This window comes from Pristis pectinata, chromosome 29, assembly GCF_009764475.1.
Source record: "Pristis pectinata isolate sPriPec2 chromosome 29, sPriPec2.1.pri, whole genome shotgun sequence".
Lineage (NCBI taxonomy): Eukaryota > Metazoa > Chordata > Chondrichthyes > Rhinopristiformes > Pristidae > Pristis > Pristis pectinata.
Genome location: NC_067433.1, coordinates 18,526,214 through 18,552,865, shown reverse-complemented (window position 1 = coordinate 18,552,865; position 26,652 = coordinate 18,526,214). Strand labels below are relative to the sequence as shown.

The 26,652-nt window shown below is 49.0% G+C and overlaps 1 protein-coding gene across 7 annotated transcripts in view; it reads right to left on the bottom strand.

The window, feature by feature from the left end:
- LOC127584418 (fibroblast growth factor receptor 1-like) overlaps positions 1–26,652 on the bottom strand; it is a 164,974-nt gene that overhangs the window by 78,028 nt on the left and 60,294 nt on the right. For all 7 annotated transcript variants that reach the window (XM_052041214.1, XM_052041211.1, XM_052041212.1 and 4 more), the window contains one exon: positions 9,049–9,243. In XM_052041214.1, the coding sequence (XP_051897174.1) occupies positions 9,049–9,139 (91 nt within the window). In that variant the 5' untranslated portion in view covers positions 9,140–9,243. The remainder of the gene's footprint in view (positions 1–9,048; positions 9,244–26,652) is intronic.

Genomic DNA, 26,652 nt, shown 5'->3' with positions numbered 1-26,652 from the left:
CACTGTCTGTAAGGAATTTGTATGTTCTCTCCGTGTCTGTGTGGGTTTCCTCCCGGTGCTCTGGTTTCCTCCCATATTCCAAAGACATACAGGTTAGGAGCTGTGGGCATGCTATGTTGGCGCCAGAAGCGTGGCGACACTTGCGGGCTGCTCCAGAACATCCTATGCAAAAGATGCATTTCACTGTGTGTTTCGATGTACATGTGACTAATAAAGATATCTTATCTTAAGTAATTTAAAGGGTTATGAGTGGGGAGTGGGGATGACGAGACTGTTCTACTGGAAACCTGCAGAGACTCAATAGGGTCATGGCCTTCTGGGCTGAAATAACTCAATCAAGCTGTGAAGCTGAACTGTGCAATAAGATTTCACTGCTTGACACATTCTGACATTTGAGTCTAGTTTGAGTCCCACTTTCATACAAAAGTCAAAAGCTCAAACCCACACCATAACCAAGGGTAGTTCTGAGACTGCCTGAATCAGGACCATCATCCAGTTAGCCCAGAGGTTCCACAACACATTCATCAGAGCCCGCAGCCACGTCCACTTTTATCATGAGCTCAAACTGCATTTTTGTGAAAATGGCAGCACTGCTGAGCAGCAGACCCAGTAGTTCCTCCTAATTATATAGCGCTGTTAACCCCGACACACTAAGACACCTTACGGGGAGTACTAATGGTTTGTTCCACACGGCGATATTGGGATGGGATTTGGTAAAACAGGAAGCCTTTAGGAGCATTTTGAAGAAGGAAAGAGCTGGCAAGAGTTAAGGAGGGAAATCCAGAGCCCAGATGGTTAAATACTACCAATGGCAGAGTGATTAAATTCAGGGTGATCAACAGGCCAGAAATGGGGGAGTGCAAAGATCTCAAGAGGTCGTACTGCTGGAAGGAAGTTATAGAAATGTGGACATTTTAAAATCAAGACATTGGGAGCCAATGTTGTGAGTGAAGGTGGTGCAATCGGGGATTTGGGGAGCAGAGTTGATGGGAGGGTGGAAACTGGGACTCCAGCTGGGTTAATGAGGCAGAGATGAGACAGCCAGTTATAAGGGACTGGCTTAAAATAGATCCACCGACAGGCAGGTAACACAAACGGGCATAAACCACACACTGCGACTGGGATTGAAAATACCATTCAAAATGCAACCTGTGTGTGAAAACTCACACCAACTTTGCCGTCGAACATGTTACCAGGCAAGGAAGGTAGGAGTGAGAGGGAAGGGACGGCACTGAAGATCCTGGTGGAAAAGCTTATTCCGGGCTCTGCTCCCCAAACCCAGCCACGGCGTCCAGGAGAGTCATCACCAACTCTGGACAAACAGCCACGGGCAAAGGTAGATCAAAGGGCATAAACTGAACATTTCAACAACTGACCATCCCCACCAGCAGCAACTCCTACAATCCTCCCAATCCCAAATCTTCCATCCTGGAACTCTACACTCTGCCCTGCAATTCACAATCCCAATCCACCACTTCCTCTATTTGCCTGAATCCCAATTCCAGATATCCACATTCCAGAGCCCTCTCCATCACTCTCCCGCTGATTCCCAATCCCAGACCCCCTACTTCGCAATCTTGGTGCCCCATTCTCTCAATTCCCAATCCCAGAGCTGCCCACTCCACAATTCCAATCTTAATAGAACATAGAACAGTACATCACAGGAACAGGCCCTTCAGCCCACAATGTTGTGCCGAACCAATTACATTAGTAATAAAATGCCCAACTAAACTAATTCCTTCTGCCTACATAACGCCCATATCTTATCATTTCCCTCACATTCATGTTCCTATCTAAGAGCTTCTTGAGTGCCCCTATTGTATTTGCCTCCAGCACCACCCCAGGCATCACATTCCAGGCACCCACCACTCTCTGTATAAAAAACTGCCCCGCACATCTCCTTTCAACTTACCCCTTATCACCTTAAGTGCATGCCCTCTGGTATTAGACATTGGGGAAAACCCTGGGGAAAAGATACCGGCTGTCTACTCTATCATAAACCTCTACCAGATCTCCCCTCAGCCTCTGCCGCTCCAGAGAGAACAACCCAAGTTTGTCCAACCTATCCTCATAGCACATGCCCTCTAATCCAGGCAGCACCCTGGTAAACCTCTTGGAGCTCACAGTCCCCCACTCTCTCGATTACCAAACCCGGACGGCCTCCAGACCATCCATCCCACTGCCTTCACTTCCCCCATTCCCAGAACCACCCACAGCTCTGTGACTGAACCACTGCTCTTTCCCAGGATACATTAATGCAGTGGGAACAGGGCCACTGCCCTGCCCTGAGTGAGCGGAGCAATCAGGGAGGGAGAGAAGAGGATTGGGGAGGGGGGCGGGCGGTGGGACAGCTATGGGTGGGGGCAGTGGTCTGGGAGAGGACAGTAGTGCGGGGGCAGGGGACAGAGGGGAGACTGAAGTGGGTGGGATCGGTGGGTGGGGTGGGGCGTGTGCTGGAACAGCAGTAGGAAGGGTCAGTGGCCCAAGGAGAGACCTCTCCCCCCACCAAACCCCGCTCCACTGCAGAATGCATTTAGTTACATCTTAAGCTACAAAACAAACCCTCCAACAATTCCTAAACACTCATGTCAGAAGGTGTCACAGTAATCCTTAGAGACAAGGGGAATAAAACCTGCTCCAAGAAGTGCTGCATGGTTTGCCAAGGCTAATTCCATGGCTGGGAATGGCTGTACTGGATTATTCAATGAACCCATGATAACCACTGTGCATCCGACTGGGTACAAAGCTTCCTATGTCTTCTCCTGAGGCAGATGTCACTCCCTCCGAACTTTGTGGGAATCGCTTTGTCAAAACATTGCCCCAGCTGTCAAAGTTAACCTCTGATCCCAGGGGCCACTTTGCAAGATAGTGAACTGGCACTTCCCACCTTCCATCCCCTGGGGGTGTTCAATTAATCACAGCTCCAAACACAAGACAGTGTGTTTCCAGCCTCCCTCGCTGCCCAAGGGTACACTCACAAGAAACCCAATAAAGGTGGCTGCTTAACTCTGACGCAGCACTGGGGGCAGATGAATGAGTTAACTCGGTTTAAAAATGTAACCTCACTCCCCCCTCCCCTACTTCAAATTTCCCCTTCCTTCTCGCTATGGCTGCCCCCTTACACAGCAGACCTCCGAAGCATGCACCTCTGGGCTGAGAGGTTTCTTGTTCAAGTCCCACCCTGGAGACTCGAGCGCAGAGAGATCCCACTCAACCTCCTGTGAGGCAGGGAGGGAGACTTTCGTCTGCAACACTAAGCTGAAACCGCAGGACACTCCAGATATCTCTCTTGCTTCTCTGCAAAACGGTAGGATGGGGTGTGAAGGACCTCATCCTACCGTTTTGTAGAGAAGCAAGAGAGATACCTGGAGTGTCCTGGGGCAAATCTTTTATTCCTCATGCCCACATTATCCAGTGATTGCAATGTCACTGTTTGTGGGATCTTGCTGTACACAGACTAGCTGCCCGCGTTTCCTACATTATAGCAGTGGCTACCCATCAGTATGATGCTTCAGGAGGTCCTGAAAGGGTGCTAGAGACACCATGAACGTGGTGGTCTTGTCTCCACAAGTACTGGGGCTATCTGCGTGGGGGAGGGAGGTGAAGAGAGTTGTGGGGAGATCTCTGCTGACCAGGTGATTTCCCCTGCAGTTCCATGGCCACCTCTCACCCACATTATCTTGCCCACCCACCCCTCGCCACTAGAAGCAAGCTCACCCTCCACCTCATGTACCCTCCAATGCTGACTGCTCTGGATAAGCTCTCCCAACCCTGCTCCGACCTGTAACCTTTCACACTTTATTCTGGCCCTATTCCCCAAACTCTCCAAGGGTAATGTTCAGTTTGTAACACAGCCTGGTGGGTTATAAACCTACCATTGAGGAGGACAAATTGTACGTGTCTTTCAAACGTTCTGTGAACTAGGCCACTGCTTTCATGGGCCTGCACCCGGAGCAGACACCTTCCCCGTTCCCCAGAACATCTTCTGGCATTGAGTCCTTCAGCACTTGTAACAAGAATTCGTTATACTTGCACTGTAGTCTACATGTGTTATGGGACAACAGGTGTTTCTGAACTGCCTGTCATCTTTGCTTCTGTTTGAACCAGTAAAATTGCTCCAAATTACATCTAATGACTTAAAAGAAAATTTAATTTTTCTATGCTTCCAACCAAGGTACAGGTCCTCCCGGGGTTACAGCAGGGTTCTGGTCCTGTGATCCGTTCAAATCTCGCTGCGGATATGATAGGGTTCTTTAAAGCGGATACGATAGGGTCCTTTAAGAGACTTTTGGATGGGTACATGGAGCTTAGAAAAATAGAGGGCTATGGGTAAACCTAGTAATTTCTAAGATAGGGACATGTTTGGCATAGCTTTGTGGGCCGAAGGACCTAAATTGTGCTGTAGGTTTTCTATGTTTCTAAATCTCAAACAGTTTGCCAGTCACAAAAGTGGCTGCAAGCTGAGTTCCCACATGGCAGGAGATGCCTGCAGCCCTGCAGCAGCTGGCAAATCCATCCTGCTGGTCTCCCAAACACTCAATTGCATGTGCGGGCAGTACACAACTCAGGCATTGATAAGCTGGGGAGGACCTGCAACCTCACAGGTCCCCACTTTAAACAGCAGCCACCACCTCCTTGCCCATCCACTCATTCTGCTTTGCCCAGTTGCTATGAAAATTCTACCAATCTCAGTTTTCAAATTACTCATTGAGCTTGCTTCTCACTATTTTATGGGAGTGAGTTCCACTCTTGTCCCCTCCACCAACATGTGGAAGTATATCTCAACCCTGAACGCCAAGTCTGTTTTTAAAACTAGTCCAAAACTTCTCCACAGTACAAAACTCATCCATCCTATCAATTCCTGTTAAGTTTGTATTGTGGCGACTCACCGTCTAGTCGGGCGAACCGGCTCGGCAGTCGGGTCGCGCGGTGTCGGAGCGACGAGGCCCAAGATGGCGGCGGGCCTCGTCTTTCCGAGCGACGGGGAGAACCCGCGCGCGGGAAAGTCCTGATGACGTAGGACTTACGTCATTGCCGGTTTTTTGGGCGGGAGTTTTTCTCCCTTAAAGGGCCCGCACAAGGCGGGAAAATAAACCAGTTCTGTTTGGCAATCCTCCGAGTAGAGTCTTGTTTTATTCCGCGGTAGCAACCGCTACAGTATAATCAAACCACCCTTTTCAACGCTAAACTCATGAGGGGGACCACAAGGCAGTCAAAACATCAACTGATAATTTTTGGATTATAAGGGAGGCAGGGAAAGTGGCACTGAGGTGAAAGGTTAGTAATAAATTCATATTTTCCTATGACAGAGGAGGAGGCCATTTGGCCCTTTGAGTCTGGGCTGGCTCTCGGAGCAGTCCCAATCCCCCCACATTTCCCAGGAGACCCCCCCCCCCCACCACCTCACGTGCCATCAACTTCCCCAATTTCTCCTGCCACTCACCTACACACCAGGGGGAACCTACAGCAGTAATTAATCTACCAAACCGCACGCCTCTGGGATGTGGGGGGGGGGGGACACTGGAGCACCCACAGGAGGTGCACGTGGTCACAGAGGGGATATGCAAACTCCACACAGACAGCATTGACTGGTGATGTGGACTTGAATAGCCTAATTCAGAATCAGAATCAGGCTTATTACCACTGACATATGTCGTGAAATTTGTTGTTTTGCGGCAGCAGTACAGTGCAAGACATAAAAATTACTATAAGTTACAAACAAATTAAACAGTGCAAAAGAGGAATAATGAGGCAGTGTTCATGGACCGTTCAGAAATCTGATGGCGGAGGGGAAGAAGCTGTTCCTGAATCATCAAGTGTGGGTCTTCAGGCTCCTGTACCTATGCTGTAGGGGGTGGAGGGGCAGTTTGTGTGATCTCTCCTCAAAACCTAACAGTCCAGGTGAACCCACACTGCATACTTTACACAGTCACTCAGATGCAGTGCTCCAGATGTGGATAAGTATCTCCTGACGTGGGGGAAGATGGAATTTCCTGATCAGCGTGCACCCTTCCTGAGTCTGGGGCAGCCTGTGACATGGAGTGGAATCACTGAGTGCCTCAACCACGTCACAGCATCTGAAAGCACTCAGGGAGGAGCTCTGCTGCATCACCCTCTGGAAACAATTTGCCTGCACAACTCCTAATTTGGCACTGATGCTGTGTGCGAGCCCTTGGCCAAGAACTGGGAATTGCATTCACATGTGTCAGTGCTCTGATCTGTGGCGATCCCTGATCTGTCAAACCCTAGTGAGCAGGTGGGACCTAGCACTGGCACTGGGCAGGCACAGTAGTGTAGCGGTTAGCGTAACGCTTTATGGTGCCAGCGACCCGGGTTCAATTCCCGCTGCTGTTTGTAAGGAGTTTGTACGTTCTCCCCGTGTCTGCGTGGGTTTCGTCCGGGTGCTCAGGTTTCCTCCCACATTCCAAGGATGTACGGGTTAGGAAGTTGTGGGCGTGCTATGTTCACGCCGGAAATGTGACAACACTTGCGGGCTGCCCCAGAACACTATGCAAAAAAGGATGCATTTCACTATGTATTTCGATGTAAATGTGACCAATAAAAGATATCTTATCTCGCCCCAGGTCTAACATCTCACCCGTGTGCCTCCCATCACCCCCTTACTCACATGATGCACCTCTCCCTTGAGGTCAGATGGGACTTTCATGTTCAAATTTCAGGAGCAGGAGTCGAACCTACGACTCTCTGACTCAGAGGTGAGAGCATCATGACTGACACACCACATAACATTGTGCATGCATCATCAAACACTGTTAACTGGATTTCTGGGCCTTTAGCAACAGCACCAAGTCATTTAGTGCCCTCACAGATGTGGAGCAGAATGTCAGTAGGGTCCTGCTCCCAGAATGGATGAGTAGAGGGCTGATGGAAACCAGATGTTTCTGGGGTGAGCAGCAGCCCACAACACCCCCGGCTGGGCACTGAATGCCAATGATGCCCACGTTTCCTGAGTGAATAAAATACCATGCGTGCCGATCCCCACAGCCACTGCGACACACAACTGTGTCACGTCCCAAGCTTCCAGCTGCTCGGAAACACAGAAGAGGGATTTCCATGGGGAACACTACACGACAAGTTCAGCAATCAATGCAGAGTGGGAAGGTCAGCCTTAAAGCACAAACAGCGCCTGCCACAGGTCCACCCCAGGGAACAGGACAGGACAAGCCTGATCCCTGCACAGTAGCCCCTTTCCCCAGCCCGCACAGCGTAGCACCAAGTCAGGACACTAATATAGGATCCCTAACACCCTAAGACATAGGGGCAGAATTAGGCCATTCGACCCATTGAGTCTGCTCTGCCATTTGATCATGGCTGACTTATTTTCCCCTCCCAACCCCATTCTCCTGCCTTCTCCCTGTAACCTTTGATGCCCTTACTAATCAAGAACCTATCAACCTCCGCTTTAAATATACCCAATGACTTGGCTTCCACGGCTGTCTGTGGCAATGAATTCCACAGATTCACCACTCTCTGGCTAAAGAAATTCCTCCTCATCTCTGTTCTAAAGGGACATCTTTTTATTCTAAGGCTGTGCCCTCTGGTCCCAGATGCAACTTGATTCTGCCCACCTTGCCTTCAAAGTGTTTGTACCTGGGTTGGACAATTGCCAGATCATTGACCACCAGACTACAGAACAAACCTAGCCCAGTGGACAGTTACAGAATGCTGGCTGGCAACAGCGCACCTCAGACAGACTACAATCCCTACTTGTCAGGCTGCACACACCACAAGCCCTACTTATTTATATGCTCTAAAAGCCGTCTTACTCCTTAAAACAGCTCCACAGTCTCTGCAAAACACCCAGAGCCTCAATTTCATGAAATCAGATGAGACAAAAGAATAATATTTACAGGGAAGGCTAATAAAATGAAAAGACTGTGCACCCATCTATCCGCTATGATTGGGAGTCAAGATTGCGTCTAGTCTTCAGAGGAAGCAGGAGTAGTGACTGGACCAGGATTTCTGAACCCAAATCCAAGAATGTTTTCCATTTCAAAACCTTCTGTCCACAGTTCAAGCAGAAATATACTTCACTATTGCCCCCAGTGTCAGGAGGACACCAGTGCCCCGTGACATGTCTACATAGCAAATGTGAAGGCAGGCAGTGGAACGTATAACAGCCAGTGCTGATCTCTGTGTTTCTAATATATTTCTGACATATTTCCACCTGTGTATTCAATTTTTTCCAGAACGTGTGACAGGAGGCTGGGGAAGTGGTGGTGAGGGACTCTTTTAGCAACAGAGCAGTCAAACCATTTGGAAAGGAAAAGTCGACAACGGCAGAATCAGCAGCGGTCCATGAAGGGAACTGGTTGGAGTGGAAGCATTAGCCCGGACTGCAGCCCCCAGCCTTCCTCTGCTAAGTGCAATGGTCATACTTGTGAGTGGGGAGGAGAGAGCTATGCCAACGGCCCCAACTTGCACAGGGAAAGGCCATCAGAAGTGGAAGAGGCCCACTGTGATTCAGAAGGAGCTACCTTTTGGTTTCACCTTTCACAACCCGAGGACATCCTAATCACGTGCTTCTTGAAACACAGCTGCCAACCTGCGCACAGCAAGATCCCACAAGGAGCAGTGGGATAACAAAGTCTGTTGTTTCGAGTGATGTTGGCTTGAGGGATCTGCCTGGGACACAAAGGATAGCATCTATCTCTGCAATGCCCATGCATGTAGAGACAGGGCACATGTCAACCCACGGTGCAGCACCCCCTCAGTACTGCACTGGGACGCCGGTCAGGATATCACCTCAAATCCCTGGAATGGGGCCACCCTACGAGTTGACCCAAGGGATGAACCACTGAACAGAAGAAGTCTGTAGAATGATTGTGCATCAGAGTCTGGGATAGTTCAACCTGGATCAGGAGACATTCTCGATCCCCAACAGCTTGAAGGATGTGCATAAGGTTCAACTCACTGAAGGTACAACCAAAAAAAAAGCCGATAGAAACCATCACTGGTCCTCCCAACAGGTCCTGAAAGCATTCCCCCCGTTTGGCCCCAGTCTGAGGAAGAGAGAGGAGTCCTTACCTTGTCCTGGTAGAGTGAGTGCAGGGCGTGCAGCGGAGAGAGAGACCACGCCAAGCACAGCCCAGCACACCAAGTGAACGCAGCTGATCATTCCACTACTGCTTCCGCGCTCTCGCAGCCTGACCTATCACCATCTGGGCTCCCGTCCCACTGGCATCCTTGGCCACCTGAAGGGGGTAGGTGGAAATGTTGCAGCTGCAAAAGAAGATGGTGCTTCCAGTTAGTACAAAAATTCCCCGAAACATTCAACCTCAGAACCAATCCTAGTCCCTGAGACTTGCGAGCGCGTCTGCCCTGGCGTCACAAGGGGAGACCGACTTGTGATGGGTCTTGAGAGTGGCGTGGATCCTTAAAATCTTTCCCAAGGCTCATCTTCCCCTTACTGAAGTTAAGCCTCCAACAATATCAGGCAGTCTCTGCTCCTATACCAAAGGATTATCGAACGTTAGGACACCAGATGTGGTGATCCAGCCCATCACCAGTATTAACCTACAGGGTCAGCAAGCAAGCAGAAAGGCAAATGTTATGATGGTGATTATTGCCAAGAGGACTTGAGTACAAGAGACATATTGCTCCAAATATATAGGTCTAAGCTCCCTACCTACTGATCTACTTATAATGGAGGGAGTGCGGCAAAGGTTCAGATTGATTCCTGATGAGGTAGTTGGTTGTATCAGGAGAGGTTAAGCATGTTCCTACACTCTCTACAGTTTAGAAAAGTGATTCATTGAAACTTACATCCTTCCTATGGGCCTTGACAGAGGATATTTAGGTTCCTCTGGCTGGGGTGTCTAGAACCAGGGGTCACAGTCTTAAAATAAGGGGTTGGCCACTCAGGATAGAAGTGAGAAGAAATTTCTTCACCCAGAGGCTGGTGAATCTTTGGAATCTTCTATTCAAGAGGCTCAGTCAGAGTATACTGAAGACAGAGATCAATAAATGCTTGTATATTGAAGGATGTGGGGTTAATGCAGGAAAGCGACTCTGAGGTAAAAAATCAGCCATGACCTCACTGAACAGTGGAGTAGAGGGGCAGCAGTACTCAAATCCTTCTGCAATATAGGCCAATACACCATTTACCTTCATAGTTGCTTGCTGTACCTTCAGTGATTCATGTATGACACCCAACTCCTTTCAATCCTTCACTACTAAGATAAACTTTTTTCTACTAAGAAGCTTCAACTGACATCAAAGCTTCTGTCACAGGGCACTGAGTAATGACATGTTGGGTGGTGAAGGGTCAGGGCAGCAATTTGTCTGCCTCCTGTGTGCTGAGGCACTTGCAGTGCCCATGTACTGACCAGCTATCTCAGCTCAGACCAAGGGCTGATGTCCAGACACTGGTGCTGTCTGGATGCCTCATTAGCTCAGGAGATTCACAGCTCCATATTAGTGAGTACACACACACAATTCTCTTAACCACAACGTCATCAGGATTAGTTTGTGGAGATCTCTCTGCGTAAACAAATTACCCCCAGGGCTATTGACCACAATTCTAACTCCTTACAGGAATGAAGCCCACCAGTGCAAACTACTCACATCACATACTGTATTTCACAGTGTACTGTTATGTCCTTAAGCACTCCCAGTGATGTGACAGATGCCAGGAATGTGTGCTGTCATCCATGCCTGCTAAGTCAAGGCTTGAGTAATCCAGCACTCTTTGGCTACTCTCCGGTTTTCCACTCTCCAGAAACTGCAGCTCATCCAAAACGTTGTTGTCTGGATCGCAACCTGACTCGAGCCTCATTTCCCTCACCTCTGCCTAAATCTATAACTTCCTCTAGCCCTGCAACACGCTGACACCTTCACTCCTTCTCCCAAGCCCTTGTGCACCTCCAACAGGAGGCCTTCTCCACTGGTGGTGCTCTGGACCTCTCTAGCTGCCCTCCTCATTACAGGGGCTCTTTAAGACTCTTCAACCAAACCTTTGCTTGTCTGTCCTAATATCTCATGCAGTCAGTGTTATTTTTTTGTTCTACAGTTGAGCCTCCTGCAACATACCTGAGAACATTTGCCACATTATGGGCACAATACAAATCCAACCTCTTGTTGCAGAAACCAACCCAGCAACTTCACAGATCATCATGTTGAGATTTACCTTCCTGCCTGGTCCCCGTCACCCTTCACCTCCTAGCAACCAAAAAACTGCTAGTCTTGGGTATGTAAAGACTTGGCCTCCACATCTCTCTGGTTGAAGCCCTCCAAGGAATCACCATCCTGTGAGAGAAGTTCCTCCACCTCAGGCTCTTCTCTGGGTGACGTCTTATCCTGAGAGATGCTCCTTCCACTCCCATCCGTTCAAGATGGCTGCAGCAGGAAATGCATCTCAGCGTCCACTCTGCCAAGCTCCCTCAGAACCTCAGACATCCCTGTAAGATCACCTCTCATTGTTCCAAGCTCCAGAGAATTTAGGCCCGACCTCTCACAAGACAACCCTTCAATAAGGTAAATCTTCTCCACATTGCTCCTAAGTGAAGCTTGCCTTCAGATATCATCTCAAAACCTTGTACAATTGTAGTGATTCATCCCTACACCATCCCCTTCCAATATCCCTATCTCTGTTCTCTGTTTTTGCGTTCTTTTCCACTCGCCTCTCCTAATTGCTTGCTGTACCCCCATTGCTAACGTTCTGTTAACAGGTCAGAGTACAGAGACCAATTTTGACCAAGGTTTTTTCTAATATATACTAATCCTTACCCTAACCCATTTTATTCTCTCCACATTCCCATCAACTCCCCCAGATTCTGCCACTAGCGACAATTTACAGTGGCCAACTCACCTACCAACCTGTGTAACTTTGAGATGTGGGAAGAAACTGGAGCACCCCAAAGACACGCGGTCACAGGGGGGGAACGTGCAAACTCCACACCGACAGCACCCAAGGTCAGGATTGAACCGGGTTGCTGGAGCTGTGAGGTAGCCCCTTTATTAGCTGCACCACTGGGCTGCCCACTGCCCAACCCCCACTTTTAATTCAAAAGGCAAAAGGTACAAGAAAACAGAGATTTAAGATTTCACAATTTATGTTAATGAAGGATTCATGCTGGAAACAGCAGCCACTGGCAGGGACATTACGGAGGTGCATTGTGCAAATACACTCCAGTAGCACACTTAACTGGGTTAATTCTCCAAGTGTCCCCATCAACACTGGCAATCTAGTCCATTCATCAAACACTATTCCTCAATTCAACATTCTCTTCAAATGCAAGCTCACTCTGCACAAACTACACGGTCACACAGTCCAGTTCTACTTCACCAAATTGCCAACTTGTAGGAACAAGTCTTCCTCTCCAAGGGCCAGCACAGTGTGCGCTCCCGTCTGCCCACTTGCATCGGAAGGGGCAGATGACTTGGAGCCATTGGAAGGTATTGCTGAATTGAAATAGAACAAATTGGCAAGTGAGAAACGTGTACAAATCAGCAAGGGCTGACGCACACACAAGCCTCAAATTTGGGTGTTACTTTTTACATGTACATTTTCAGGACACATGCACTGCTGGTGAGACCAGTATTTATTGTCCATTCTTAAATGTCCTTCTCAAAGTGCTGGTGAAGCTCTTCCTTGACTGCTGCAGTCCTTCTGCAGAAGGTGCTCCCAGTTTTGTTGGGGAGGGAACTCCAGGGCTTAGACCCATGATGATGAAGGAATGGTAGAAGATTTCCAAGACAGGATGGTGTGCTACTTGGAGGGGGACCTGCAGGTGGGAGTGTTCTTGTGCTCCTGTGCCCTTGTTCTTGCTGGTGGAAGTACACTGCACTGGACTGCTGCCATAAGACAAACTTCACAACATACATCAGTGATGATATACCGGATTCTGATGTTGTGGGTTTGGAGGGTGCTGTTGGAATAGCTTGGCAGTGGAAGGAATGAGTGGTTGATGGGGTACCAATGTAGTGAGCTTCATCCTGGATGGTGTAAAGCTTCTTGACAGTTGTTAGAGCTGCACATCCAGGCAAGGGGGCAGTATTCCACCACACCCAAGTCCTGATGCAGGGTTTCAACCCAAAACATTGACAATTCCTCCCCCCACAATGCTGCTCGACCTGCTTAGTTCCTCTAGCAGATTGTTGCAGCTCCAGCATTCCAACGTACTCCTGACGTGTGCAATGTAGATGGTGGAAAGATGTCAGGAGTTGGGTCACTCATCGCAGGATATCCAGCTCCTGTGCCTATGGCTGGTCCAGCAGAGTTTCTGGTCATTGGCGAGCCTCAGAACGTTGACAGTGGGGGATTCAATGATGGCGATGTCATTGAATGTCAAGGAGAAAGGTCACTGCCAGGCACTTTTGAGACATGGATGTGACTTGCCAATTACCACCCTTAGCCCGATATCGTCTACATTCTGTTGCTACAGCCATGGACTGCTTCACTTTCTGATCAATTGCATCCACAAAGGACTGTGAGAGTGGTGCAAGGTGGTGGCTCACTACTGAATTTGTCAGGGGCAATTAGGGCAGGCAATAAATGCTGTACTCGTCAGTGTCGCCCATACCCACGGATGAATAAAAACATTTTCTAGTACTGCATCTGCCTTAGCAACCTGACGAAACACACAAGAACCACAGAATTGCCCACCAAGTCCATGCCAACTCCAGTAGAGTGATCCCATCAGTCCCATTACCCTGTTCCTTTCCCACAACCCTGCAAGTTATTCTCCCTCCAGCCCACCCATTCCCCTGGTGAAACCCCTGGATAAACCAAGGACAGACTTCCAGACTATCACCACTCCCCATGTAAAACACATCTGTCTATCGCCATCACCTTGACTCTGTACCACATTGTCAATGGGAACAATCTCCCTCGATCATCCTTACTCCGAATCTGACCTGCCCTATCACATCCCCTCCCGGACACTCTGATGAATGGTCTTTGACCCCAAACGTTAACTTGGCTCTTCTGTCACAGTGGCTGCCTGACCTGCTGAGAATTTCTACCATTTTCTATTTTTAATCTCCTTTCAGTCTTCCTTACTCTGAAATCACAAGAACATGAGAAAGAGAAGCAGGAGTCAGCATGCTCCACCATTTAAAAAATCGTGGCCATAGGACCATAGAACACACCACCAGAGAAAACAGGCCATTCGGCCCTTCTAGTCTGTGCCGAAACTTTATTCCACTAGTCCCATTTACCTGAACGCAGTCCATAACCCTCCAGACCTCTCCCGTCCATGTATCTATCCAATTTATTCTTAAAACTTAAGAGAGAGCCTGCATTTACCACATCAGATGGCAGCTCGTTCCACATTCCCACCACTCTGAGTGAAGAAGTTCCCCCTAAACCTTTCCCCTTTCACCCTAAAGCCATGTCTTCTCATACTTATCTCTCCTAATCTAGGTGGAAAGAGCCTACTTGCATTAACTCTGTCTATGCCCTTCATAATTTTGTAAACCTCTAACAAATCTCCCCTCATTCTTCTGCGCTCCAAGGAATAAAGTCCTAACCTGTTCAATCTTTCCCTGTAACTCAACTCCTGGAGACCCGGCAACATTCTAGTAAATCTTCTCTGCACTCTTTCAATCTTACTGATATCCTTCCTATAGTTAGGTGACCAGAACTGCACATAATACTCCAAATTTGGCCTCACCAATGTCTTATACAACCTCACCATAACATCCCAACTCCTATACTCAATACTTTGATTTATGAATGCCAGGATGTCAAAAGCCTTCTTTACAACCTTGTCCACCTGTGACGCCAGCACTGATGCACCATATCCCTGCGTTAGCCCCATGTCCCTCCATACCCAAAAACCGAACAGCCCCGGCTTCTCCAGTCTAAGCTTGTAGCTGAAATCCCTCATCCCTGCTGGTAAGTCACCGCTACACCTTAGAAACATAGAAAACCTACAGCACAATTCAGACCCTTCGGCCCACAAAGCTGTGCTGAACATGTCCCTACCTTAGAAATTACTAGGCTTACCCATAGCCCTCTACTTTTCTCAGCTCCAATGTACCTATCCAAAAGTCTCTTAAAAGACCCTATCGTATCTGCCTCCACCACCGTTGCCGGCAGCCCATTCCACGCACTCACCACTCTCTGAGTAAAAAACTTACCCCTGGCAGCTCCTCTGTACCTACTCCCCAGCACCTTAAACCTGTGTCCTCTTGTGGCAACCATTTCAGCCCTGGGGAAAAGCCTCTGACTATCCACATGATCAATGCCTCTTATCATCTTACACACCTCTATCAGGTCCCCCCTCATCCTCCGTCGCTCCAAGGAGAAAAGGCCGAGTTCACTCAACCTGGTTTCATGAGACATGCTCCCCAATCCAGGCAGCATCCTTGTAAGTCTCCTCTGCACCCTTTCTATGGCTTCCACGTCCTTCCTGTAGTGAGGCGACCAGAACTGAGCACAGTACTCCAAGTAGGGTCTGACCAGGATTCTATATAGCTGCAACATTACCCCTCGGCTCCTAAATTCAATTCCACGATTGATGAAAGACAATACACCATATGCCTTCTTAACCACAGAGACAGGCACGGTAGTGTAGCAGTTAGTGTAACGCTTTACAGTGCCAGTGACCCGGGTTCAAATCCGGTCACTGTCTGTAAGGAGTTTATGCGTTCTCCCTGTGTCTGCATGGGTTTCCTCCAGGTGCTCCGGTTTCCTCCCACATTCCAAAGATGTACAGGTTAGGAAGTTGTAGGCATGCTATGTTGGCGCCGGAAGCGTGGCCACACTTGCGGGCTGCCCCCAAACACTACGCAAAAAGATGCATTTCACTGTGTGTTTCGATGTACATGTGACTAATAAAGGTCTTATCTTATCTTAACCTGTGCAGCTGCTTTGAGCGTCTTATGGATTTGGACCCCAAGATCCCTCTGATTCTCCACACTGCCAAGAGTCCTACCATTGATACTATACTCTGCCATCATATTTGATCTACCAAAATGAGCCACTTCACACTTAGCTGGGTTGAACTCCATCTGCCACTTCTCAGCCCAGTTTTGCATCTTATCTATATCCTGCTATAACCTCTGACAGCCCTCCATACTATCCACAACACCTCCACCCTTTGTGTCATCCGCAAACTTACTAACCCATTCCTCCACTTCCTCATCCAGGACGTTTATAAAAATCACAAAGAGTAAGGGTCCTAGAACAGATCCCTGAGGTCTTCTGGGATCTTCACATCCTTTCTAACATACACTGACCAGAGAAATACAGGTAGTTCTGCTATCACATGATAGTTACATCTCTAAGAAAACTTGCATTAGAGAAAGTTGTATTATAGCAGGACAGGCTGCAGCTGCCTTCAAAGCACAGATTTGAACAGGTTTTCCTAATCTCGCTACAACCAATGCAGCCCACATAACGCAAATAGTGTTCCTTAACCCATCAATCGCGTTATAACCAACTTGCATTATGGAAACACACATTGTGGCAAAACTACCTGTGTCCTGATTGAGGTTCGACATAACTTTCCTACATGTGCTCTCACCTCTATTTCTGAAGTCCAAGAACATTCAAGCACACACAATTGATTCTTTCAAAAATAAGTGGAGTCCAGATATATCATTCAGTATTTTCTTTCCTGGGTGCCAGAAGCAGGAGAAACTGTCAAATGCAAACTTTCCCACTTCTGTTATTTTTCACGGTTTAAGCCTTCCTGTAGTTCGAGTGTGCCAGCGATCTGGGAGCCCAGTAATTCCAGCTCACACTTCTACTAACAGGCTGCTAAGTGACCTTCTGCTTCACATCATCCAGGCAGCCAGAAATTCAGGAATGTCTGCATGTCACAAAGCTAAGGAACCGACTGGGAAATGTGCAGTGGGGCTCAGAGGGTACTGACCCACAGAAAGCCCCTCTGTTCTTTGATGCGGGGGGTGGTGGGGGGGAAGTGAGGAGCAACACTCCAGCAGCACAGGTGTCTTGGGCACTGTGCCAACCTGCAAATGCTAAATCCGCTCCTCCCAGGGCTGCAGGATGATTGGTCGGGAGACGTTGGGAAAGTGGAGGGAGGGTCGCTTACTGCACCCAAGTAAACATATTACGCATCTTAACTTGCTTGTCTCCAGAAACTCAAGCCAGCCTGGGGAAGAGCAGGTACAGAGGTTGGCTGATTTTATGAGCGGCTGTTGTGTAGATCGCTGCATTAAGCCAGCCTTTTCTTCAACAGACTAAACAGAGGCAGCGAGAACTCAGCAGCATTTTCCCACCCTGAAGTATAATTTTCTGTGCACAACTGTTGGAGGCAGACTCATGCCCGCCCACAGTCCCTGCAGATCCTCTTGGCAGAGAGAGAAGCCAGGCCATGATTACAGCCCTTCCCTGACTCAGGAATGAACCACAGAAAAAGCCTGTACTTGGCTGGGGATACTGGCCGATGAATAATCCGGCAAGTATTGCTGGCCTCTTCGTCTCTCTAGAGCAGCCTGCAGCGGCAGCGGTAGCCGATTGAAGTGTTAGCTCCCCAGCTTCCACCTTCCAAGGGCAGCGGGGATTCAGCGACAGGTCAGTGCTCACCCGCCGTACACCATTCCGCATCCCCTTCGCCCCCAACCCCACATTCCCAGGGAGCTCTCGAACCAGCATACACGCGATTCACACTGGATGTCCCACTGCCGGGACTGTGCCAGGGTCCCCTACGACCGCACAGAGCTGAGCTGCAGGGGGTTGTAGCTCGGCCTCTACACATTACCATTGCCCACTGACCCTCGGTGTGCACAGTCCCAGCGCTGACACCACCCACAGCCACTTCTCTCATTCTCCGAGGAGTGGGACAGTGCTTTCAGGAGAAGGGGAGGAAGTCGGGAGGAGGGATTGAGAATGACAGGGGAGGGAGAGGCAATGAAGCAATCTGTAACATCTCCGCTGGGTGGAAGGGGGTGGATGAATGGGAACCGACTTTAACTGCTTGCAGTTCAGAACAGGCCTTGCGCTCAGGAGGCAGGCTGACCCCTGCTACCGTTAAAGACTGACCAGGTGGTCAGAGCCCCTCCTGTAACCCAGATAGGAGGCAGCGAGGGGCAATAGGTTGGCAGTGGAAGGAATAAATGAGCGGTTGGTGGGGTACCAATGTGGTGAGCTTCATCCTGGATGGTGTAAAGCTTCTTGACAGTTGTTAGAGCTGCACATGCAGGCAAGTGGACAGTATTCCACCCAAGTCCTGGGGTGGGGGTGGAGTTGGAATCTTCCCACTGAATCCGGATAATCCCACGTCCCTCTATCCCAACTGGCACAGAGTTCTGTAGCAAGAAGCCCACCTGTGCAACTGGACCAAAGTCGGAGAGAAGGGGCTTTAAGGGCTCAGCACCCTGCCAACTCCACCTGGTCTCTGGTCTTGAGGTGTGCAGATACCTGCCATCTCTTTCTGGGGAGAAGGTGTGGGTTTTCCTAGCAGGACCAAGAGGCAGTATGGCATGGCAGGTAGTGCTGCTACCTCACAGCTCTGTAGACCCAGGTTCAACTCCGACCTCCAGTGCTGTCTATGTGGAGTTTGCACATTTTCCTTGAGATCGTGTTGTTTCCTCAGGGCTGCTCTGGTTTCCTCCCACATCCCAATGATGTGCGGGTTGATAGTTTAATCTGCCACTGTAAATTGTCCCCAGTGTAGGTGAGTGGTAGAATCTGGGAGAGTTGACGGGAATGTGGGGAGAATAAAATGGGCTCAGTGTAGGATTCGTGTAAATGATAGTCAAGACAGGCTCAGGGGCCAAAGGGCCAGTTTCCATGCCACATAACGCCGACTCAAAAAAAAACATAGCCTAGTGTGAAGACAAGAAAACGTGATGAAGGTTTCTGGAGCATGGTGGACATGTGAAGGATCCAATATTCTCTTTGAAGTTAGCAGTGACATTACTTACCCCTCAAGGAATAAATCTTCCCCCAGCATTCTATTAATAGCTCTCCTACTTCCTCAAACTGGCGCCAAGAACAGCAAACAGTTAAACACAAACTTCTCTTGGCTGACAGATTAAAAGATAAACTGTATTTATAAAAAGATACATCCCTCTTCTGTGGACTTCCTGCTGGAACCCACAGGACTGTTTATACAGGAAATTGGAAATCAATCTGGATTAGTTTCAAACTGGTGCTCTGTTCCATTGGAATGGAGAGGGCATCATACAACAGAAGCAAGTCCTCTGCCACTTAAATAAGGAGTGGAGCTGTCACACTGTATACATTCGTGTTTCACACATAGGAGAGCTTAGTCATCAAGCATCCAAAGCTTTGTCCAGCTGAGAGGGGCCAAAAAATGGACTGAAGTTCGAACCCACTAACCTGTTGCTCAAAATACCATCCCCTGGTTCGAGGCAGTACCCTGCCCACAAGAGACTGTGATACAATACCATCATGTTCAACAACATGTCCCAAACTCACAACCTCTACCCAAGGAGGACCATGGCCTCAGGCTTGTGGGAACACCACCATCTCCAGGTCTCGCAACATACTAATTTGGAAATATATTGCAATTCCTTCATCACCACTGGGTCTAAACCCTGGAACTCCCTCCCCAACAGCACTGTTGGAGCCCCTTCACCAGAAGGACTGCAGCAGTTCACGGTGGCTCACCCTCACCTTTGCAATGGACAGTTTGGGATGGGATAACTGCTGGCCTTGCCAATGATGCCCACGTTAGAGTTATAGGTTCGTGGATGCACACAGAATGGAAGCAGGCCATTCAGCCCATCGAATCTGTGTTGACCATCAACCACATTCTCATCAACTCCCCCAAGGTCTAAATCCTGGAACTCCCTCCCCATCAGCACTGTGGGAACACCTTCACCGCACTGTGGCTCACCCTCACCTTCTCAAAGGGTTATCAGGGATGGACATTAAACGGTGGTCTTGCCAGCCATTCCCAGCCAAGTAAAGATTTAGTCCTTTCCTCAATGCCCCACCCAGCTGGATAATACCAATGGGACATCACCAGAGTGACAACATTCCTGGCTTGTGGCTCCCACTTAATACTCCAGGGGAGTTGGGGCAGAATTAAGATATCTTTATTAGTCACATGTACATTGAAACACACAGTGAAACGCATCTTTTGTGCAGAGTGTTCTGGGGGCAAGTGTCACCACGCTTCTGGCACCAACATAGCATGCCCACAACTTCCTAACCCGTATGTCTTTGGAATGTGGGAGGAAACCGGAGCACCCAGAGGAAATCCATGCAGAACGTACAAACTCCTTACAGACAGCGGCCGGAATTGAACCCGGGTCACTGGCGCTGTAATAGGGCTACGCTAACCGACACAGAGGGTCCACTCATCAAGCTCGGCCGCTGAGCTTGATATACGGCTGAGGACAGCTGACGTCACGGAACTGATCAGCATCTTGTGGAAGAGTGGGGCATGAAAGTGGGAAATGTTAGCTCAGTCAAAATCAAGGGAACAACCGAAGAGTCTGAACCTGTGCAGGTGATGGTTCTCTTCCGGAAACAGGTTAAAAATTCCAGCTTTCCCAGCCTAACATAAATGGAGATGTCAGACCCAGCAACGTTTGAATTCGGTGCACTCCCACAGTGCACAGCCTTCGGGACAGTGAGGGAGATCTTGGTTAGTTAGTGGTTAGAGTTTCCTTATAAAACAACCACAATTACAAGGCCTAAACCTGCACTTGGTTAAACCAGCATCTTTAATTTAAATACTAAGTAGAAGGTTTCTTTCTCCACTGCCCCAAGGAAGGGGCTTCAGTTTTCCATATTTTCTCTAGTGAAAAGTTTTCTCATTTTTTCACGACTTGCAATCTGAATCGCCTTTCCAATCAAAGAAGAAATGAATGGTCACTTGAGGGAGAGCAGGTTAATTCTGCAAGAGCAGGGAAATAGGACCAAATAAATGGCTCTGCAGAAAACTGATGGGCTGACTGGCCTCTCTGAGTGGTAAGATGGATCAAAAGTGGGCAGTGCAAGTGATCAAAGCATCTTCCTATATCAGGTAATAACTGGAGCTGGCACTCCCAGTAGGTGCACTGTGAAGGGGGGAACTCAAATCCATGCACAACATGCAGATAACATTAGCACCGTGTCCTGGAACATACATGGCTGATGCATGAAGGTGGCCTTGCCCAGTAACCTAGAACTGCAGAACAGCAGCAAGTACAACATCGTGATCCTGGGAGATTCCCATTATCAGCACCAGAGGGGAAGCTGGAGATGTACCAGAGCGAGCCTCCAGATACCAGAGCCTGGTTTGCTCTTCACTATTTGGACACACCTAGTACAATTGGGCCACTTTCTGCCATGGTTTCAGTTACTCGAGCCACAGACATTTGGATCAAGCTCAGCTCTGATGCGCCCATGAGCACAGAGGCACAGCTGCCACCTCTCAGTTCCTGCAACCCAGGTTCAATCCTGACCTCGGGCACTGTCTGTGGTTAGTTTGAACATTCTCCCTGTGACTGTGTGGGTTTCCCCCGGGTGCTTCCCTCGCACATCCCAAAGACGTGCGGGTTGGTAAGTTAATTGCCCCTAGTGCATAGGTGAGTGGTAGTTGATGAGAATGTGGGGAGAATACAATGGGATTGGAGTGAATAGGTGGTTGATGGTTGGTGCGGACTCAATGGGCTTGTTTCGGTGTTGTGTGACTCTGTGACTCCCACCTGGTGACTGACCACCCAAGAAGGGACACCCTTAAAGGAGTCAAACTCTCCGCATGTGGCCTGGAACATCATGCTCATCCTAAAGTCAGCCCCTCCTGCCTACTTTTATTAAACAGATGATTACACTCTGAAAATAGCCCCATGAAAAGGTGGTTTGTTCACAGCAGTTATTTGAGCAAGAATCCAGGAGCAGTCTGTGCCAGTTGTTTGGTTTGGGAGGGAGTTTGCCTCAGCTAATAAGTAGCTTGGAAGACATTAAATGAGGAAGCTTGGTTGCCGCATTTGGAACCGCTCTTTACCTTTGAGGTCCCAGACCTCCGATGACCTTGCCACGTGAAGTCACGGAAACGTTCCTTCAGCTGCAGCAGCAACAAACAACAACCCCGACTTTCTCTGCAGTTCCCCCCCCCCCCCACCGCACCCCTCCTCCGTCCCCGGCACTTCCTTCCATCCCAGCACCGACACCTCCTACCCCGACCGCTCCTCAAAACCAATCCAGCGTTACTTTGGTCCGAGAAGCAGGACAGGGAAGCGGCTTGCTGAAGGCACCAATCAACTCCCCACGTGACACACCTGGTCCCCTGGTTACCCTCGCCACTGTGGAGTAACCCGTTTTTCCAAAGAATGAGGCTTCCATCCACCACAAGTCTGTTCCCCCCACCCCCACTTACCAAAGTAGACCAATCAAGTGAGGTTCGATCTTTGTTTCTGTGGATCAGTCACAAACACAGTTCATTGACTTGGACCTCTGCTTCTCCCACCCCTCAACACCTCCCCTCCCTTCAGAAATTCGTCACTTAACACACCCAACTCCCGCTACAGGAATTCCAGCTTCGGGGCCGTACATCACCTTCCAATGAAAGCTCCCAAGAGGAAGTGCCCAATCCTTTTTTTTTATCCGGGAGACAGCTCACCTGGGGTGGGGAGGGGCCAAGTCAGGGTTGGAGAGGCGATGGGGCAGAAGCACTGCTGCAACGTGGGCAGAGCTTGCATCACGACACGCAAGGGGCCTTCAGCGGGTGGTCGGGACAGTGGGCGGTTGGGACAGTGGGCAGGAGCACAGGCCAAGTGGTTCACCAGCAGGACAGATTTATCGCTCGGAAAAGTATACGTGGGAGGCCTCCTTTCCGATCACAGTGTTCCTCTCGGCACAAACCATCACTGTGAGAAAAACAGCTGGAAGGTGACACGAGGCCAAAGACAAACAGGGGCATCAGCTCCAAGCCTCCTGGAGTCAGCCCGACACATCCGATGGGGCGCTCGGTGCTTTCCTCTTGCCTTGTCACTGGGTCACAGTTCTCGGCTCACTTGCCGGGCAGTGATATACCCCTTCAACACGCCTTTGTCAGCGGTTCAGAGCAGCAGGAGGGGGGAGGGCGTGAGGGGGGCAGGCCGCAGGCTGAGGGGGCAATCCCAAGGCCTCCCATGGTGATCCCCCTCCCCAACACCATGGCTTGACCTCCGAGGTCCCCAGCAAATACTGCACCACAGAGAAGCCGTCAGCAGCCACAGGCATGTGCCACAGTTCGAGTCCTGGTCAGCTCCACAGCCACCACTGATACAGCCCCAGTGGTGACTCACAACAAGGCCTTTTTCTTCTGCTATGAAGACAGAGGATCATTTTCCCAAGGTCCCCCAGTGCAAGGATGGTCATTTTGTAATACCTGCACATTAGGCACGCAACATGGGTGGATTTGCAACAAATGCGTGATTTATAATCAGGAATCTGGAGTCAGCCTCTGACTGCTTGCAAAGCTGCTCACAGACTTCCCAGAGCACAGGGGACCTGCTGCGGTTCATGTCCTAAACAGCATGGAATCTACCCTTTGCAGCATAGCTGGTGCCAGTGTATGGGATGCCAAACGACTGCATAACTCCCTAACCCAGCAGACAAAGGAGGTGTGCAGCTCGGAATCAGGGGACAAGTGAGATTTGAATTTCCTGCTGATTCAGGTATAGAAAGCAAAATAAAGAGAGTGAAAGGAAAACAAAGCTAATAAGAAGAAAGTGCAGCCCGCGTTGTTTGACCAGTGACAGTCAAAGTGTCAGATTTGTCAACATAGTCAGGGGCACAAACTTTGACTCATTTCTCTAATAACTAGTCAGCACTGAAACTAATTATGCTCTCAGAACAACCCTGGTCTTCATCCTATTGCAGACATTCCCTCTGTCTCTCCAGCCCCCCCCCCCCCCCCCGCCCGCCCCTCTGCAATTTAAAGCACACTTTTGATTTCTCACTTTCCCCAGTTCTGATGACAGATCAATGACCTGAAACGTTAACTCAGTTTCTCTCTCCACAGATGCTGCCTGACCTGCTGTTTTCTGCATTTAGACTTTTCCCCTCTTTGAAGATGCAGGTAAACACAGTGCACATCGCTCACACGCATGGGTCCTTACACATAAACACGGTACAGATTGCTCACACGCATGGGTCCTTACAAACATACAGGTTAGAGACAGCAGGAGGCCACTCAGCCCCTCAAACCTGCTCCACCATTCCGTGAGATAATGGCTGATCTGACTGTACCCTCAACGCCACATTCCCACCTGCCCCAGTAACCTTTTAACCCCAGCCCCCCTCTTTGAAGTGCTTCATGTTTATTGGAGGGGGAGAGATGGGTCAGGCCCATGACACCACTACCATCCCAGCACCCACTCAACCCTCCTTCCCAGGTTGTTAAGGTTCCACTTGAAGTCAGAATGGCCCCAACTTTCTCAGGCAGGTTTAGTCAGTACCTTCTGTGTAAGCAAAGAAACTTCAGTTTGTCAACAGCAAGATTCGCTGGACAACAGGTCCTGGGGAATCAAGACAACTCTCCCACCAACCACGATATCCATACTTGACTGAGCATCAGCGTCACTGCTGTTCATTGCCTCTTCAGTAGCAGCACGTTAATATTGTCAAATCCACTGTGAAACCCAAGGTGCTTGGCTCCGTGGACCTGTCCCACAACGGGGCTGATCTGTGCTGGAACAGACCCCCACTGACGTCTGGAATCACCCCACACGATCCGGCTATGCTGGCACCCTACTGGGCTGATCTGGGCAGGTCCCTGCACTTACAAACATCTTACAACATTGTGGGCCGAAGGGCCTTTACTGTGCTGTAGTGTTCTATGTTAAACCCAGGCCAAACTTTCCAACAATCCAAAGTGAAAACCGACCCCGATTATAACTTATCAAAGAGCTCTGACACTAGCAACGTTAAAAACTATTATAATGGGAGGAAAAGAGGATCAGCAGTTTAAAAAAAATCAGCTGCCGTAATGTGCCAGGGAGCCTGGACTTATTCAGGGTTTCAGTGTGCCTGCAGGAGTCAGAGAATGGACACCAGAATCAGTGGTCTGGCCAGTTTAATTCTTCCCACAATATTCTTCTCTCCCGAAGATGGCGACTTGAACAATTCCAGCCCAAATATTTAAACAGAACAGAGGTAGCTGTTTGTTTCCTTAAATCAACTCCGTAGCTACCATTTTAAAAACCAGGTCTCTGCCGGGAGAACATCTGGTCACGGCTGTGTTTGTCTCTTCTCCAAGAATCAATCAAACTAAGAAGTTTGTTTTAAGAGAATAACTCTAGCTGCTCCAGAATACCAGGGCTAACAAAACATTCCTACACAGCAAAAGGGCCCGAGGCTATATCGTGGCCCTGGTGAGGAGTATTCAACACTGCATTTACAAACTGTTATTCAAACGGGTACACACTTAGCTACAGTCAGAGAGTAGGATTCCTCCAGCCATTTGCAGTACAATCTAAAATGAATCATGCTCACTTCCAACACATGCATCTATCTTTGTTTCCAATATTTATTCCTTTAAGGAATCAACACTACTTCCAGCTTTCTCTCGCAAAGCAGCTCAGCAGTAATCTCTGAGCTCCCCCACCCCCTCACTCCTAACCAAAATAACAGTCTCAAACCCGCCCTAAACCTCTCCTCTCGCCCTTCTCTCTGCTTCAACAGAAACAGCCAAGTATCTACAAATCCATGCTCAGATACATTACTGTGAAATGTATGGGGCAGCTCTGCGACAACTTTAACAAAGACACACTGCTGGGTAAATAGAACCAGGAAGAGACCATTCTGCCTCACAAGTCTATTTTGCTGTTTGATGTTCTACGGTTCATTTCCATCTACTCTTCGTGCACAAGATTCCTCAAAAGTAAGAAAAATCAACCGCAGAATTTTCCGCTGTTTGAGAGGGCTTGTTGTTGGGGGGTGTGGAAGCGGAGCAAGTCTCAGACTCCCAGTACTCTTTGTTACCTTCCTGACTGTTTAGCCTGGGTCTAAGAAGTTCTGCCCTTGTCCTGGGCCAATACCAGAGGAAGGAGTTTCTCTCTCTGGTCTAACTTATCACTGTTTTACCTTGTATACTCAAGGGACAAGAAGCCCAAGAAAGCAGCATTCCTCATCACTTAACCTTTTTAAGATACAACAGGAGTACCCATCAGCCTCTCACACCAACTGTCTCGTTCAAGACTGATATCTCAACTTTATCTTCCTGCCCAATCCTCATTGCCCTCAACTCAACTCCCCAAATCCCAGAAATCTACCTCAGCTGTGGAAAAAGCTTATTGGATGAGACTTCACGGGCAGAAACAGCCAACGACTCACAACCCTGTTTTTGACTCTGCACCACAATGCCTCCAGGGCAAAATTCCCTTTCAGGCCCAGAACTTAAGATGTGATCCAACTGGATCTCCACACAAAGAAATAAATAAACCGTTTCCTCACTTCCAACCAGTTTTCAACCCTCTTTTCTAATCATCCCAGTTGCATCCCTCTCGATCTTCTCCCGTCTGATATAACTGGGCTCAGCAGTATAATGGTTAGGTACTGGGCCAACAGCCAGAGGCTTTTTGGACCAGAGGCAGGAGTTCAAATCCCACCACAGCAGCTTAAAGTTAAATTCAAGTAATTAAAAAAGTTAGCAAAAAGCAGGACATCTGAAATAAGAAGAGAAAATGTTGGAAGTACTCAGCAGCTCAGGCTATAACATAACACTGTTTCGCCCTCCACAGTTGCTGACAGACTAGATAAGTAATTCTGGTTTAATT